Source organism: Camarhynchus parvulus, chromosome Z (assembly GCF_901933205.1).
Source record: "Camarhynchus parvulus chromosome Z, STF_HiC, whole genome shotgun sequence".
Lineage (NCBI taxonomy): Eukaryota > Metazoa > Chordata > Aves > Passeriformes > Thraupidae > Camarhynchus > Camarhynchus parvulus.
Window position 1 is genome coordinate 28,196,586 of NC_044601.1, and position 15,820 is coordinate 28,212,405.

General features: G+C 42.6%; 1 protein-coding gene across 2 annotated transcripts in view; it reads right to left on the reverse strand.

Annotated features, from left to right (window-relative positions):
* The window catches only part of GNE (glucosamine (UDP-N-acetyl)-2-epimerase/N-acetylmannosamine kinase), a 35,634-nt gene extending 21,645 nt beyond the window's left edge, over positions 1–13,989 (reverse strand). Inside the window, exons 1-2 of one of the 2 annotated variants that reach the window (XM_030968580.1) lie at positions 13,852–13,989; positions 797–1,005 (exon numbers count right to left, since the gene is read on the reverse strand). In XM_030968580.1, the coding sequence (XP_030824440.1) occupies positions 797–1,005; positions 13,852–13,902 (260 nt within the window). In that variant the 5' untranslated portion in view covers positions 13,903–13,989. Of the gene's footprint in view, positions 1–796; positions 1,006–4,917; positions 4,961–13,851 lie in introns of those variants that run through there. The other variant, XM_030968581.1, reaches the window with a different exon arrangement.
* Between the last annotated feature and the right edge of the window lie 1,831 nt (positions 13,990–15,820).

The window sequence follows — 15,820 nt, forward strand, 5'->3', positions numbered from 1 at the left end:
AGAATATGCAGTTTCATATCTATTCCACTTACTGGGTTCAAACTGGTAAATGCTGCCTGAGGAAAATCAACCACAATTCCAGAAAGGCCATCCATGCTGTTTCTTCTACCTTTTCCCCCAGCAACTAGGAGAATATCCACCTGGCATGTGGGAAGTCCTTCCAAGGGATTTGGACCAGGACATCTCATCCTCCTGAGTGGGTGATTTGACTGCTTACTTAGGAAAGCTATGGACAGGGACTCCATTCTCTCCCACCTACCCATACACGACCAGATAACCATATAGCTATCATTTTGTTATTAAATTTTGTCATTCATTTTGTCAGAAACATATGACGACAGTTTCCTGCCTCCACAAGACTGGAAGTAAGAACTGACAGTGTTCTCCTGGCATATGCAATATGTTCTTTCTCCAAACTCTGTAAAGCAGAAGAGCTGCAATTTAACATGACTGAGGAGGCTCTTTTCTCTATGAAAATTAAAAACCTGTAGCACATTTCCATTTGACAATCACCAGGTTTCAGGGAAAAATGCAGGATATCACTTTCTCACTTCATACAGACTGCGATTCTTTTTGGGGTCTCAATTACAGCACTTGCACAAAACTTTCTAGAATTCAAAGACTGGCTGAAAAAAATGATTGCATAAAATATGCAATCTCATAAGGAGCTGCAAAATAAAATTGTGGGGAAAAAAAGTAAAACTTTGTTGTCTGCACTCATGATGCCAAGAGTTTGTTTTACCTAATGCATTGCTAACACCTCAGAAACATACTGGTAGATAAAAATTCACCTTACCCATAATCATCAATCAGGTGGGAACCAAGCACTACGACATCAAGCTCAAAAAACTGTGGTTCTGCCTTAATACCAAACATAATGGGAGCTAATTTTGAATAATCAGCACGGTTGCAAGTAGCAACACAAACACGAAGTTTGTGGTTGTTTCCATTCTTCTCCATTACTTCCTTTTGCTTCTGTTTTGAAAGATTCTTGAAGTACACCTCCTAACATAATAGAGAAAACAAGAAGTGTGTCATTAATAACAGTAATTTACTTACATCAAATAGTAATCACTTCATGAACAATACACACAAGTTCAGCCCCAACTATGGATACTACTGCACTTATGATTGACATCTAGTGCCTAACAGAACAAATGGGGCTCTCTTTCCAAAATTTAGAATAGAATTTTTTTTCCAGTTAAAACTCAATTTTAATGCTTCTATTTCTACAAAAAGTATATAAAAATTCTGTATAAACAATATTTAAGTGTTATGAAGTTCAACTGTAATCAAACAGTAAAATTACTTCTCCCTATTCTGATGGAAACCTCTGCATAAGTAGAAAAACTATTCTGCCCTAGTAAATGAAAGAAAGAAAATCTCACATTCCAAATAAAGGAATGGAGTAAATTGCTCAGGTGCATCCACTGACAGACTCTGTAAATAAAAATAAAAAGTTTTTACTAAGACAGCTTATGTATCTCCATTAAACACATTTTGGTGAGGTAAAGCAAGTTAAACATTTATTTCCAAGGCCCTACATACCCTTTTGTAGGCCAAAGTACATTAGGAAAATCAATAATACAAAACATCAAAATAACCCAAATTTCCTCTCCTCCCAAGCAGAAATTACTAAGGTGCTGGCAAGAGTTTAAGTAAGCACCATCCTTTTGGTATAAATCTGATGTTATGTCAGATTTTTGCTCCACTCTGCAGATGCAACTTCTTCTGGATTAATGGACAAGTCTTGCTTATCCTTGACTCAAAACAGTCTCAATCTTTCTACTGATTTTGCCAGCTAGAAAAGTGTGACAGTACATGATAATATTAACAGGAGCAATTCCATGCTCCTTTTAGACTGCATTCAGATTTTTTCAGTAAAGTTCTAAAAGAAAGGCTACTGTGATATCACACTCTCATGAAACTTACAAAATCAAGATTCAACTTACAAAATGTCAAGATTTCCCTATTTTTAAGACATTAGTTTAGGTTTCATCACACATGACTATACAATGCTTTGGTGTAATAGCAACATCAGGGTGATCAGGAATCTGTGCGAAGTTGTCAAAGGTAATGTGGTATCTCTAATCCACTTGCAATCCATTACAGCTCTGCAAAACTATCAGTGAAAACTATCAGAGAAAACTATCAGTGACTATCACTGGCAGTGACACCAGCCAGACTCAGATCTAACAGACCCCACTGTTCTTCCTCATTTCTAAAACAGCCTCTCTTCAGAGGGGGTTCTGAGCACAACATCCTGTCACTATTTATGTAAAACTAGCCACTAATTCAAATAAAATGGTGATCAAGATGTGAATGCCACTTTTGACACACCTATAAGCTTGTTCTTTGAAGCTGCATGAACAATATTAGTATAACTAGAGCGAAACCTCACAAAACTCTTCAAGTTGGCCACTGCTGCATACATATTGTATACTATATAAAACAAGAAGCCAAAGTAAAAAACTGCAAAATAAGGACGTGACAAAGCAAACTAAACTGAAGTCTGCTAACTCCAAGTTACCTGTCTGAGCTAGGACCACCATGACCCCTCTGACAAAGCAGTTTCTCTTCATTTATGCAAAACAGTCTTTTAAGAAGCAGAATAGTTTTCTGTCTTTCTTTTTTCTTCAAGCATTGTCAAAAATTCTAAAAACTTTCCATCCAGACACAGAACATACCATCTCCTAAAACAGAAGGTCTGTAAGGTGAGAAAAAATAAAATCTCTTTTCCCACCATTTTTTCACAGATCCAACAGAACTGAATCACTAGCCCACATATCTTTCCAGCCATGAAGATCTCATTTAATTACAGTTAGTATTTGGCTGTAATAATGGTCTCTTGAAATAATTTTAGATGTAGATGTGGAAACACTCCAAATCTGTCTGAATTGACTAGAATCAAAGGCACTTCCTGGTATTTGTCCATTTCAACTTCTGTTAACATTATATTTCAAAGCAGAATTATTTCCAATACTGCCTTAAAACTCTGTAACACAGTAGTTTCAAAAAGCTGCCGAGTGAGCCACATACTGGCCTTGGTGCCGACAGGTTTTCTATTGCTGCCAATTTTAAACACCTGCGTATCTGAAGAACCAAAATATCTACCCTAGTATAAGGCAGGTAACAATGCAGTATAATTATCAACTGCATGTGGAAATTTGCCACCAATTAAATTGGTTTATTGTTTTCTAGGATAACTAGAAAGCATCTGATGTATTGCTACATCACAGTTTAATAACAGACATTATTCTATCCTGACTCCAAACTTTTCTGAGCCTAAATGCAAAAATAATTCTTAATTTCAGACAGTATTCACTGTCAAAAAGCAATGGCCATTAACAGCAAATTCCTTCAAGCATAGCTGTGATGCCCTAGTTACAAAATTTTGTTACCACTGTGGTTTTAGAATTTATTATCAGCTTTTTCAGGCAAGTCATCTCTTTTCAGGACAGTTCACCAAAATTATACGAAATTATGAATTGCTGACATTTGCCTCTTAGTTTCTAGATGTTTGACGATATACTGAGTTTGATCTACATAGAACTCTCTAGCTGGGGGATCCTCCTGTTCCAAGGTCTATCTCTTCCACCTTGCAGGAACTAGCAATCTTTAGCAGAAGGCTAAAGAAATAAAACAGTCTTCCATGAAGGACTACTTGAAATACTTAATCTCCATGTGCTTTGGTCTACTGCTCTTCTATATTCCATCCTAAAGCTTTTAGATTATTACAGATTCAAGGACTTTTTGAGACTGGGAAATTCTGGGCCAGACTTTACAGCAGCCAAGCAGCTACTATTTCTGTTAGCAGGCCCCAGAGCATGACACAGCCCTCAATCACTGTTTCACAAACAAATGACACCACCTGTATAGTCTATATTCTACATTCATGCCTCTGAAACACTGGCTTATAAAATCAAAGACCCTGTCTCTACACTCTGTGTATGCCCATGTGTTGAAGGCAATTTCATCTTCCCAACTGCTCTGCTGTGTGGCACACAGGTTATTGTACCTGAGCTCTCCCCACACCTTGTACCAGTATGTGTATTCCCACCACCCTTCTCCACCCATGCGCTGAGCCATTGGTTCTACATCGCCTGTGCGCACACACACCCAGGGCCTCTTCCTAGAGCCCAGTGCAGGTGACCAAACATCAAACGACACCCTCAAACACCTCTGTGAGGGTGGAAAAGCATCCATTGCCTTGCACATGTTTCAGGGCAAAAATGCTCCCCACGATTCCCCCCATGAATGTGGCTGATGTCTCCACCAGGCTCCTTCCCGGGGCAAGGGATCAACCCCTGTGCTTCTCCAAATATTGATACACCAAGAATCACAGAATATGATTACTGCAATGCTGAACTGGAAGGGAACCACAAAGACCATTGAGTCCAACTCTTTTTACTGCACAGGACAACGCCCGAGAGCATTGTCCAAACGCTTCCTGGACCCTGTCAGGCTGGTGCTGTGACCACTTCCTTAGGGAATCCGTCCCAGCCATCCTCTGGGTGAAGTGCCTTTTTGTAATATCCAATCTAAACCCGTTCTGATACTTCAGGCCATTCACTTGTTACACAAGGCTGCCCTGGTACTCCCCCGCTTCCGCACATCCCGGGACAAGCCACGCCTGCGGCCCGCCGCTCTCTCTGCTCCTCTGGACAGTGTCCCCGTGCACACCTTTCCCCTGCGGGGGCTCTGGATCCCGCTTCTCCTGGGGACCCGCGCCCGCATCTCCGGGGCTCTGGATCCCCGCATTCCACGGGGACGCGCCCCGACCCGCGCGCCGCCCCGCCCCCAGGCACAGCCGCGCTCCCGCTGCCGCCCCCGCCGCTGCCGCCTCCCCGCACATCGGCGGCGGAGAGCCAGCCCGGCCCGGCCCGGCCCGGCACTGCGCGGCCGCCCCGCAGTCACCTTGCCGGCGCCAGGACCGCTCGCATCCGCCCGCAGCAAGCCCCGCCCCGCAGGAAGTGAGCGCAGGGAGGGGTCTGCCCCGGCCGCGCCCCGCCGGCCCGAGGCCCGGGCAGCCCGCGGCTGGGCCGCGGCGCGCCCGCGGGGCCGCGTGCGGGTTTGCCATCGCAGATTCACAGAACCAATTAGCTTGGAAAAGACCTCTGAGGTCGCCGAGTCCAACTTAGGAGCCAACACCTCCCTGTCAACGAGACCATGGCACTGAGTGCCACATCCAGTATTTCCTTAAACACCGCCAGGGACGGTGACTCCATTGCAATGGCAGCCCCTTCCAATGTCTCATCGGGCTTTCTGTGAAGAAATTCCTCCTTAAGAGGAGCCATATCGTCTATAAGGAGATACTGTCCCACCTCAGAGTCGGTTTATATATGGAAAACTCCATCTATACACATCTGAGGTAGCTAGTTAAAACCACTGGATGACCTCACAGCTTCAGTGGCGACTGCCATCATATTAAGAGCTTTTAAAGTGAGGGCTGTCAGGGGACGAGGGGCTGTGGGGGTGCTGTAGGAGATGCACAGTTAGGACTAACAGCCTACAGGGGTGTATGGAAGAATACCGCAGTAGCCTGATGGTGCAGGCTGTGAGAAACTGCAGCCCCTCAGTCAGAGCACCTGCCAGTAGCTCATGAAGAGTGCCTGGGTGTGATGTGAATTTTATAATTTTGGCATAAATTCAGCCCAGGATGTCGCCAAATGACAACTTCATTGGCATGCAGCACAATCAGAAAAGCTGTTAAACCAACTACCAGGTGTTGCTGTCATCTGCGTTCCAGCTGACTGTAAAAGAGATGTGGTTTGTTTTCTCAAGCTGGAGGCATTTTGAGGTCAAGTCTCACATTAGTGAAGTGACTATGACTTGGATCCTAGCTGAGGCACCACGTGTAACATCAGCAACCTGTGCCCACTTTATTCTGCTATGAAACTACCTAAAACATTTCAGTAGCTGAAATGGTGTCACGCAGTCCTAGTAAAAGGACAATTCTTCGCCCGTTTTTATTTCTCTGATTTCACATTTGTGTGGCTGAAACCTGAGTCTAGTGTGGTAGGGCCATACATTGGAACAAGCCTGTACAACATTCACCTATTTGGTACCTGAGCTTTGCCACAGTTTTTCAGTCCAGACTGTATCTTTGTTCATCCATATAATACCTGAGGGGTCTCATATCCCTTCTAGCTTTGCCCTTTAATTCTTAGAAAAATTAGCTGTAAGACTGACTCCTGTCTGACATAACTAGAAGAAAGTAGGTGCAAGGAATAACATAATTGCATTTCTGGCCTTTATCAGGGAGAAGAAGGTTGACTTTCCTAGCAGTTACAAATATTTGTTTAAAAAGACTTTAAGAAACAATTACTGAAGTTTTCAGCTAAAAGAAAAAATATCTTCAAGAGTGATTATTAAAGTAAGAACTCTTAATGTCTTGCCCTTGGGAATTTAAAGTGATGATCTGACTGTTTCCCAAGAGAGGTAGAAAGGATCTTATCCTATGCTGACGTTCAGAAAGTCCTCAGACAGCTGTGGTTCAATGAGTCATAGCTCTGCAAAGACTCAGTGTTTTGAGAATATTGCAGCACACCCACTTCTGAAGTTACCAGGCATCTTTGCTTGCAATACTGACCACATGCAGTAATAGCAACTGATAGGCACTTTAGGTTCAATTCATGTCCAATTTAAATTATTTTCATTGTTCTCTGCATCACTAGATTCACTTTATGCACATCACTTAAAAACCCATGTACATTCTGGAAATGCCATATTAAATAAACTTGAATTGTCTGCTGTAAATGCTTTCAGGTTATGATAAGCTTGCCAGCATATCTATGTTTGGTTTCACTGAAACACTGAAGAAAAACCTGAATCTTATTTGAGCATGAGTGTATGGAAGTGTGAACATTTGGGCAGACTCTGGTTTATACTAGTACTAACATAGCTAGAAGCAACCACATTGAGAGTTAATTAATCTTACAACACCATCAGTGCATCTCTTCATGTGATTTTTCTGTAAATGTTCTAATAGTGTTTCAGCATGTTGCAGTAAAAGGTACAGAAGAAACAAGAAAGTTTATGTTCCTTTTGGTTAGTTCTCACAGACCTCACATATTACATAAACAAGATTAAATTTTTCTTGTTACTGAGTGAGCTCTGCCTCAAGGCTTCTCAGCAGAGAGACAAATGCTGTGCAGAGAGATGAGATGGGGTGAGATGGGATGAGATGAGATGAGATGAGATGAGATGAGATGAGATGAGATGAGATGAGATGAGATGAGATGAGATGAGATGAGATGAGATGGGAGGAGAAGCCTCAGCCCATAATCTGCCTGCTCCAGTTGGTTTTATGCTTTGCTGCTCAAAAGCTCCAATGACACTGTGAAGAGGGCCTTGACAAGGCCTGTGGCTGTGAAGGGGTTCATTAGAGGTGCAGGGTCTCAGTATCCAGAAAATTCATCACTGCCCTCATCAGAAAGCTTTGCAGGAATAGTAAAGGCTCTGCAAAGACTAAATGGTCATTAGTATCAAAGTGCTGGGAAGTGTTGGAGATGAGGAGCTTACTAATTTAGGGAGAGGTCATGTTACTTAAGATCTGAACAGACGTGTGGGTTTGGTTTGCAGCTGGTTTAGATTCGCTGGAAGCCCATCCTGTAAAAGGTGAAAGGTGCTTAACTGGGATGGTCGGTGCATGACGGTGGCCAGGAGATGGATAGTGTGGACAGACAGAATCAGTAGCACTCTGATATCCTCCACTGGTGCTAAGTGCTGTGTGTTGCTTATTCCCTTCTGAAAGTAGAGCATTATGACTTTTCAACATCTACATGATGTGAATCTTTATTACTTCTCCTTAATTTTTCATTTATGTCCATTTTATTTATGTCAAAGACACATGCAGAGAGTAAGAAAACTTCCACTGAGGTTTTCAAAAGCAACTGAACATGTCAATTCTGTACTGTCCAGCCTAAAACACCTGAAAGCAACTTGAGTTTTAAAGATGAGGTTTTTCTGCTTTTCAGAAAAGCAGGCCCTTCTGACTTTCAGGTTATGATAAGCCAAACTGATAACCTCTGAAGATTCTGGCATGGTAGTGTTCAGCTACTGAGAATGCACTCCATTATAAATATTCCTTGCAGGAAGAGACCAAGTACCGTGCACTACATGATATAAGGAGAATATAAACAGTTGCACACGGTAGGGAAAGACTAATAAATTTTACCTTCCTTCATTTTCCTGTTTGTTCTTCCTGGTTAAAACTACCAGGTGAGGTGTGCAGTTAATAAGAATTGTGGGCAACTACATCACAGTTCATATCTGATGTTCCAGAGAAGGGGAAGAGATCAGGGATAAGACAATGCCATAGATGCTATGAAGAGGCAAATCTGGAGATTTATTCTCTTCTCATCACAACACAGATCTCTTACATCTTTTCTCAGTGTCTTATGCTAACACAAAATGGGCATCTACATGTAGCTAAGATTGTAAGACAATTCCCAGCTAAGGGAGAAGAAATCGATAACTATATGGAAATTTGTTCTTTGTCTCTGGAAAGATACTGTCCAAAGAAATCAATGAAGCTGGTGCAGGGAGCTATCTTATGAGTAGCAAGGTGGGGATCAGTTTCTTTTCCCAAGTAACAAGTGACAGACAAGAGGAAATGACCTCAGGGTGTGCCAGTGGAGGTTTTTTCTTGGATATTCAGAAATATTTATTCACTGAAAGGGTTATCAAACATTATAAGCAACTGCCCAAGGAAGTACTGGAGTTATCATCCCTAGAATTATGTAAAAGGCACACAGATGTGGCACTCAGGAACATGATTTAATGTTGGATTTGGCAGTGCTGTATTAATGGTTGGACTTGATGACCTTAAGGTTCTTTCCCAATCTAAATAGTCCATGAGTCGGTGTTAAAATTAGGCGCTTCAAAAACCCAAGTAACAAGCAGAATTGTGAATCTCACTGATGTAATTAGGAATTAGGTAAAAACATTCTATACTTTTTTTCCCAAGAGTTTCCAATGTTCTGTAATAGATTACAGTCCCTTTTTCTTCCTTATTGGAAATATGGCATATTCTGGTGTCTAGTGTGTTACAAAATAATGGCATTTGCATATATGCTATAAAATGTGAGTAAGTTTATTGTAACTAGCTAGAGTTGTAGAATATGATAGATACATGGCATAAAAAGCAACCTCTTTGTAGAGAATTCCTTGATCAGGTGCGTGTGTGTAGGTAGGATAATATTCACATGAAACGTGTGTAAAGCAGTGGAAACAGTACTGGAAACCTCAATAGCTGGGGTTTTATTTCCCAGTTCATTCAATGTCTTGAGCCTTTATCTTAATTTCTGCTAAAAAAAACACCACAAAACTTTTTCTTCTCACTCTATCTAAAAATAGTGGAACTGACCCACTTTTTGCTGTCATCATGTGACTAACTCTGCTTATGTGATCAGTTTAATTCTTCAAATGGGTCTGTTTTCTTCACTTGTAACCAATGCTTTTAAGGTTACAGCTTGTCTGTTTCTTCTGAAGCTCCACTTCTTGTTCAGTCCTGCTGGGAAGATTGCTGCTGACGATTTTTTGACACACATCAGACATTCACTGGGAAATCTGATGCAGTTCAACATATCCAAGCTGGCTTCAAACCAGCTGGTCCTGAACAATGATGGCAGCCTAGGCTGCGGTGGTTCTTGTGGTGCAATTCTTTCTCTTACTGTGCTGTGCATCTACACCCCTTGATCAGTAGACAGTGCAGTTCACTTAAAACAACTTGGGGTATGTTCAAAATGGAATGAGTAGAGTTGCTGTACATACTCAGAATATTTGGACGTGATCCACTGCAGAATGAACTTGATTGGAGGCTGTCATCAAAAGGTAAGACAGTGGGTAACTTTGCCAAATACAAGATCCCAATTTCCACCTCAGGTACAGGTGGGGGAATTATTTGTTATATATGAATATCTATACGTACATATATATTTATAAATACCTGGTCGAGAAAACCATGAAGAAAAAAGGGCCAACTCTGCAACAGCCAAAGATGCCAATGCCTCTCATTTGTGAAAGTCTGGAAAGAAAGCTCTGTTAAGCTTTCCCAGTTCTGATGTTAAGACTGCCTACATTTTTCACTTCAAATTGACATGAAGTGCTGAAAAGAAAGTTAAAAGTCTGGCAGAAAGGAGGAATCAAACTCTGGCCACTTCTCACTATTAATAAATACCTCCCGTGTTGCACACTGGTCTAGAGATTCCTCTTTGCTGTTCCTGTCCAACTGGTATGTTCTTTTTTTTCATCTCTCCTAATCCTTTTGAGGCTCTTTGGCATCCTACTTGAATGCAAGTGTGTTTTTCAATGTGACTATTAGATTACAAATATTTGAAATATTGTGTCTTTTCTGGTAATTGCTAATTTCTAATTTTAAGAAGTACTAATTCTACTACATAATTACAAAAAAAAATCCATTAAGAAGTGATCCATTATCAGGATTAAAGAATTATAATAGTAAACATGTATTTCCACACTTTATGCCATATTAAAATAACTTCTTTCATGTGTAGTTTGTGGATTTTGGCTATTAACTAAGACAAAAAATATGATGAAAGAAGAAAATGAGATGTAAAGTTACAGTACGAAGCAGATAGTCAGTTTACATTTACTAAGACAGATGGGGAAATTTTGGGAGACAATATAAAATGGACAAGTGTAGCAGTAGCTACCCTTCATTAAGTCTGGATTCTCCTGTCTTTTAACACACTAGGTATTATTAGGTGAGTTATTCAAATGTCTCCTTTAAACATGTGACTCTCAGAGGACTCTTAAATCTTAATCTATTACATGGTTACTATAATTCCCTGAAACAATTTCAGATTTTCCATTTGAAGAAGCTTGTAGAGATGCAACAGAAGGCTAAAGAGCCAGTCAAAAGCACAGTGGTATCACGTACTCAACAAAAGTACATCTGTGGTTTTGATTCTGGAATAAAGAATAAAGTCTCCTTGTTTCTTGAAGTATCTGTAGGACTTATTTTCATTACCAGAAATGTCCAGAAAAAGTTTGTTTTTTCCACACAACAAATAAAAGTCAAGAAAAAGTAAAAACAAGCACAGAATTTTAAAGAGGTTCTGTTTCTAAAGCCTTCAACCAACAAACCATCAATAAATTTGCTTTGATTGGACAGTAAATCAAGATCTTGTTGATGAAGAGTAAATCTTTGGAATTCAGGAAGACATTTAGAAAAAAACCCAAAAATCCCCATATGCTAAATTGCCATTTACTTCTTTCCTTCCGGCTTTCTGATTCTAATCTGGAAAAAAAATCACATGCAGAGTGCCTGAGTCAGCTGTTACTCTAGAAGAGCCTCATTTTCTCAGCTGGATTTGCTATCCATATTCTTTTATTAAAGCTTTGATTTAGTACCAGATGTTTTAATGAAAAATTGTCCTGAATTACAGAGATATATAACTGCTATTCCCTGATTTTTTCAGGAAGGGCAAGTCTACAACAGACGTTCTAATAGACATCCATGTCCTGAGGCTGTGCCGAGTCCCTCCAGGAAAGACCATACACTATTAAGAGAACAGCAGACTCTTTTCCCAAGGCCTTCTGTGTGCCAGGGTGTAGGAGGTTACTCAGAATCACATGGACACAGACCACTTTCTGACTGGTCTGGCTGCTGAGGCAATATTTATAAAAAACTCAGCCTGAATGTATCTGACAATGAGACTCCAGGTTGTGAAAGGCTCTCCCTCTACTTTTCCTGTGCTTTTTGAAACTCTCTTGTGTGTCTCTGAAAGGCAGTTATGAAATACTGGCATTGTGTGGCATGCTGTCATGCCTGTATTTTCTCATACAAAGATCCAATGATCCAGCTCAATCTTTTGATTAGAATTAAAATTTGATTACAGTTGTAAGAAAAAGCATAAAATTTGAACACAATTTTGGAAATTATGATCCTCAGTACTAAGTACTTAGTGGAAAAATCCCTGTGATTGGCTTCTAACACATGAAATCATGCTTATTTGCAGAAAATATTATGGGTGTCCTTGACTCTGCCCTAGTGTCAGTTTTACATAGCCCATAAAAATCTGCCTTCCCCGGGCAGCACAGTGTTGATGGGACTCATGTCCCCGAGTGTGGGCCCCCAACCTTCTTACCAGTTAAAAATCTCCAGGCTGCTGGTAGACTTGTTAAGAGTAATATGCTTAAAGAGCGTATCACACATATCAGAGGTGAGAAATCTTCTGGCAGAAGAGTGCTCCCAAGTCAGACAATCCACATAGTTCCTGTGTACTGACATTCTCATTTGAAATCTTGGGGGATATGCAAACATTGTATAATTTCCATCAGCACCCTTGATGTCCTTATTATGAATGGGGAGTTTGTTAATTTTCAGTTTTGTCTCTGAGTTGGTTTACTCTTCAGTATCTGATGTGCTGACATGGTGATTTCAGATTTGGACTCCAAGCACCATAGGAAAGCACTGCTACTAGATGGCAAAAAATGTCAATTAATTTCTTACTTAAAAATAAATACAACAGACATATTTTCAGCACTTTTTGGATATCAGTTTCTTTAAAGCCTGTGTCTGAGTCCTAGATGGATACCTTCACTGGTGAATATCCAAGGTGATATTTCTCAACACCTCCAGATCTCAGGGAGATCTGGTGCCAAATCTGAAGTCAAAGCTGGCTGGAACACAAGGGGAAAGGGAGGATAGATAAAGAAAAGCTTCAGAGAAACAACTGACATGGTAGGACATTCAGATTGAAATGAGACAGGCCTTCCTTGCATGATAGGCACACACCTTTTGTTTTGTATTTTGGCAGACATCACCTCTGATATCTTTTGCAAACCCTTCAAGCATGTAGAGAGCTAGTGCTCCTAGTAGTTAAAACCATCTGTCAGTCAGCCACAAACCTGCTCTACAGGTGGCAAAGTCAATGGCCTGGGGCAACAGCATCAGCAGAACTACTTCCTGCAGTGGCACTGCTAGTCAAAGAGCAAGGATTCTGGACCCCTCCCTTCCAAGAGTCTTGGCCCCCTCTCCAGTGCCATCTTTCCAGCCTTTCTGCACTTGCTATCCTCCCTGCTGTACAGCTCTCCTCTGCCTTCTCCTCAATGTTGTGTTGACTTCACCTGTTGGCTGAACGCCTTCTGAGAAACCCTACTGAAAAATTAGCCCACAGAGCTCAAGTCCCCTTGTTATCCTGCCTGTATCCATGTCTCTTCTCCCAAACCCTGTCCACATCCTGCTTTAAAGTGAATCCTTGGAGCGTGCATGCCTTTTTTCCTTGTACTTGTATTGCACCTGGAATGTTGGGGCCATTCGTCATTGCCACAAGTGCATCAACAAAATAAAACTGAAAATTATTCTAGACCCTTGCCGAGACCACCTTCCAGCGTGGGTGAACCTAATGTACGCGAATCTAATTTCTCATCTCCCAAATGGAAGAAAGATAGTCACAGTTACAAGAAACAGCGTCCTAGCTTTGGGAAAGGTCACTGGCTCCCCACAGCTTGCTATGGACTGGGTAATGAAAAGAATCCAGAGAGAAAGGGCACAAATGGGCAACCATTCAGCACAGGTCTCACGAGAACTTCTAAATGCCCAGAACATCAGTATGCACGGCCCCAAATCCCGTGTGCCCGCTAAAGACACGGAGATACAGAGGCGGGTCCCGCGATGGCCCTGGAGACGGCGCCTGCCGTGACATCCTCGCCGAGCGGGCAGGCAGCTCCCTCCCGGGTGCATCCCCCCGTGCCGGGAGCCGGCTCGGCGCAGGGCTCGGCGGAGCGCTGCCTGCCCGGCCGCCCCGCGGGGCTCAGCCGCGGCACGGCCCCGCAGCGCCCCCGGCCCGCCCGCGGCCCCCGCGCCCAGCCCTGACTTACATGGGGGCCGCGGGCCAGCGGCTCCCGGCGCGGCGGTGCGTTCGTCCCCATGGCGGCCGCCGGTCCCCGCCGCTTCGCCGGGCCGGCTCTGCCGCTGCCAAGCCGAGAGACACCCGCGGCCGGGGCCGGGACCGGGACCGGGACCGCCCCGCAAGCACCGCCCTCCGCCCGCCGCCGGGAGGGGTGTGCGCGGCGCTGGAAGGCGCCGGAGGGTCGGGGGGTGAGGGGCTGTGCTGAGGCTGCTCCGTATTCCGGGTGGTCCCGACGTCCAAGGCTTTAGCACTGCGTGCGCTAAGGCCGTGCGGTATCCCCGCAGGGCAGCGTGGGAAGCGGGGTCCTGCTACGGGTATCCCCCGGAATCGCCTCCTAGCGCTCCCCTGTGCCTCGGGGAGCCGTTCCTCGGCTGGGTACCCTCTGAGCACTCAGCGGTGAGGAAATGCAGGCATCTTTACTGCTGCCAAGCATCTCTGTGGATATTGCCTGCTAATATCTATGACACCTAGTGTGTTTAACATCACCAAGACTACCCAGATCCGGTCAGAACAACAGGAATCTGCAGCTGTCTCAAGGCAAGGAGACTGTCAAGTGAGTCTTCCCAAACACAGGTTTGGAAGATAGCAGCAGCCAGAGCTTCACAAGCCTGATTCCAGTTTCTTCTTGTCCCAAGACAGTGTTTCAAGGCTGTGGCATGCTGTGTCTTGTAGCTGTACCTCTGGCCCCTTGGAAGTCCTGGGCCCTGCCTGTGTCCACCCTGTCCCAGGGGAGCCCTGAAGTTACTCTTCTCATGCAGAGCCCCAAGCTGCTGTAGACACCTGTGTGACCACAAATTTCTGGGTCATCTTGGGGTGCTTGCAATTTTTGTGAATGTCTTTTGATTTTTGAGATGTCTGCCTTAGTGTTTGCAGAGAAACTGCTTGTCCCCAGCCATTCTCTCCTTTCCTACTTGTTTTTCCTGGAACACAGATGTTCAAAGTAACATAAATTTATAGCACTTTACTCTAGTAAGCAGGTCAGCACACAGCACCTGTAAATTTTACTGACTGGCTTTTTCTCTGTGACCAGATTTACACCTGTACACAAACAATTCAACAGTAGTGGCCATGAATATTGCTGTGATATTATTTTAATTTGCATCAATGTGCTGTACTGGTGTCTGTTTTGATTCCTCCTGTATAGCCATGGCAGTTTATAATTGTCAATTCAAAATTTTTTTGCATTCTGTTGCCACAATGTTTTCCTAGCTGCTTATTTTAATCTGTTAAATGTCTACAAGGCAAGTTACTAAATAAAACATCAGAACAAAAGGAAGGACAGTAAAGCAGCACAAAAGACTCTAAAAAGGTAGGCATTTGTAGAATTGGAAAAAGGGGATTTTCTTAGTTTGCTGTGAACTGTACATTGCATTTTCCCCCCATTTTACACAGCCTGCAGATCTGTGTGGTTCTATTTTCAATATATTTTCATTGTGAGTTTTTTGCTATTGTCCTCTTTCTTTGTCTCAGAAATATACATATTTTTTCTGTCTCTAGTCTAATCTGAAACCCAAAGTGTTACACTGTGTTCTACTGAAGTCTCATCCTGCACATCTGTATTTTCAGCTCTTAGTTCTTCTCAGCATTGAAACACCCAATTAACAGTTTTTCTTCCCCGAGGGCTGCATTACACTGATGTAAATGCATAGGCATATACATAAATATATATGTAGGTATATAGGTTTTAAATATATTTGCTGGTTGTGGGAGAAAACAACCTGTATTGAAATTTCCCTTTGTGAGATACTTGGTTTCTAAAATTTCTCTGTTGTTGACAAAAAGAGAGCCTTAGATTTAGACCTTGAGGCTCTTTTTCCTCAGGGACAACACTACTAAAAAGGAAAGCTCAAATTCCCTTGGGCTTCTCTGAACAGCATTCCTTTCTTACTGTACTTTTACACTTTTGCAAATGCTTGTCATCCTGCTTCTTCAAATGT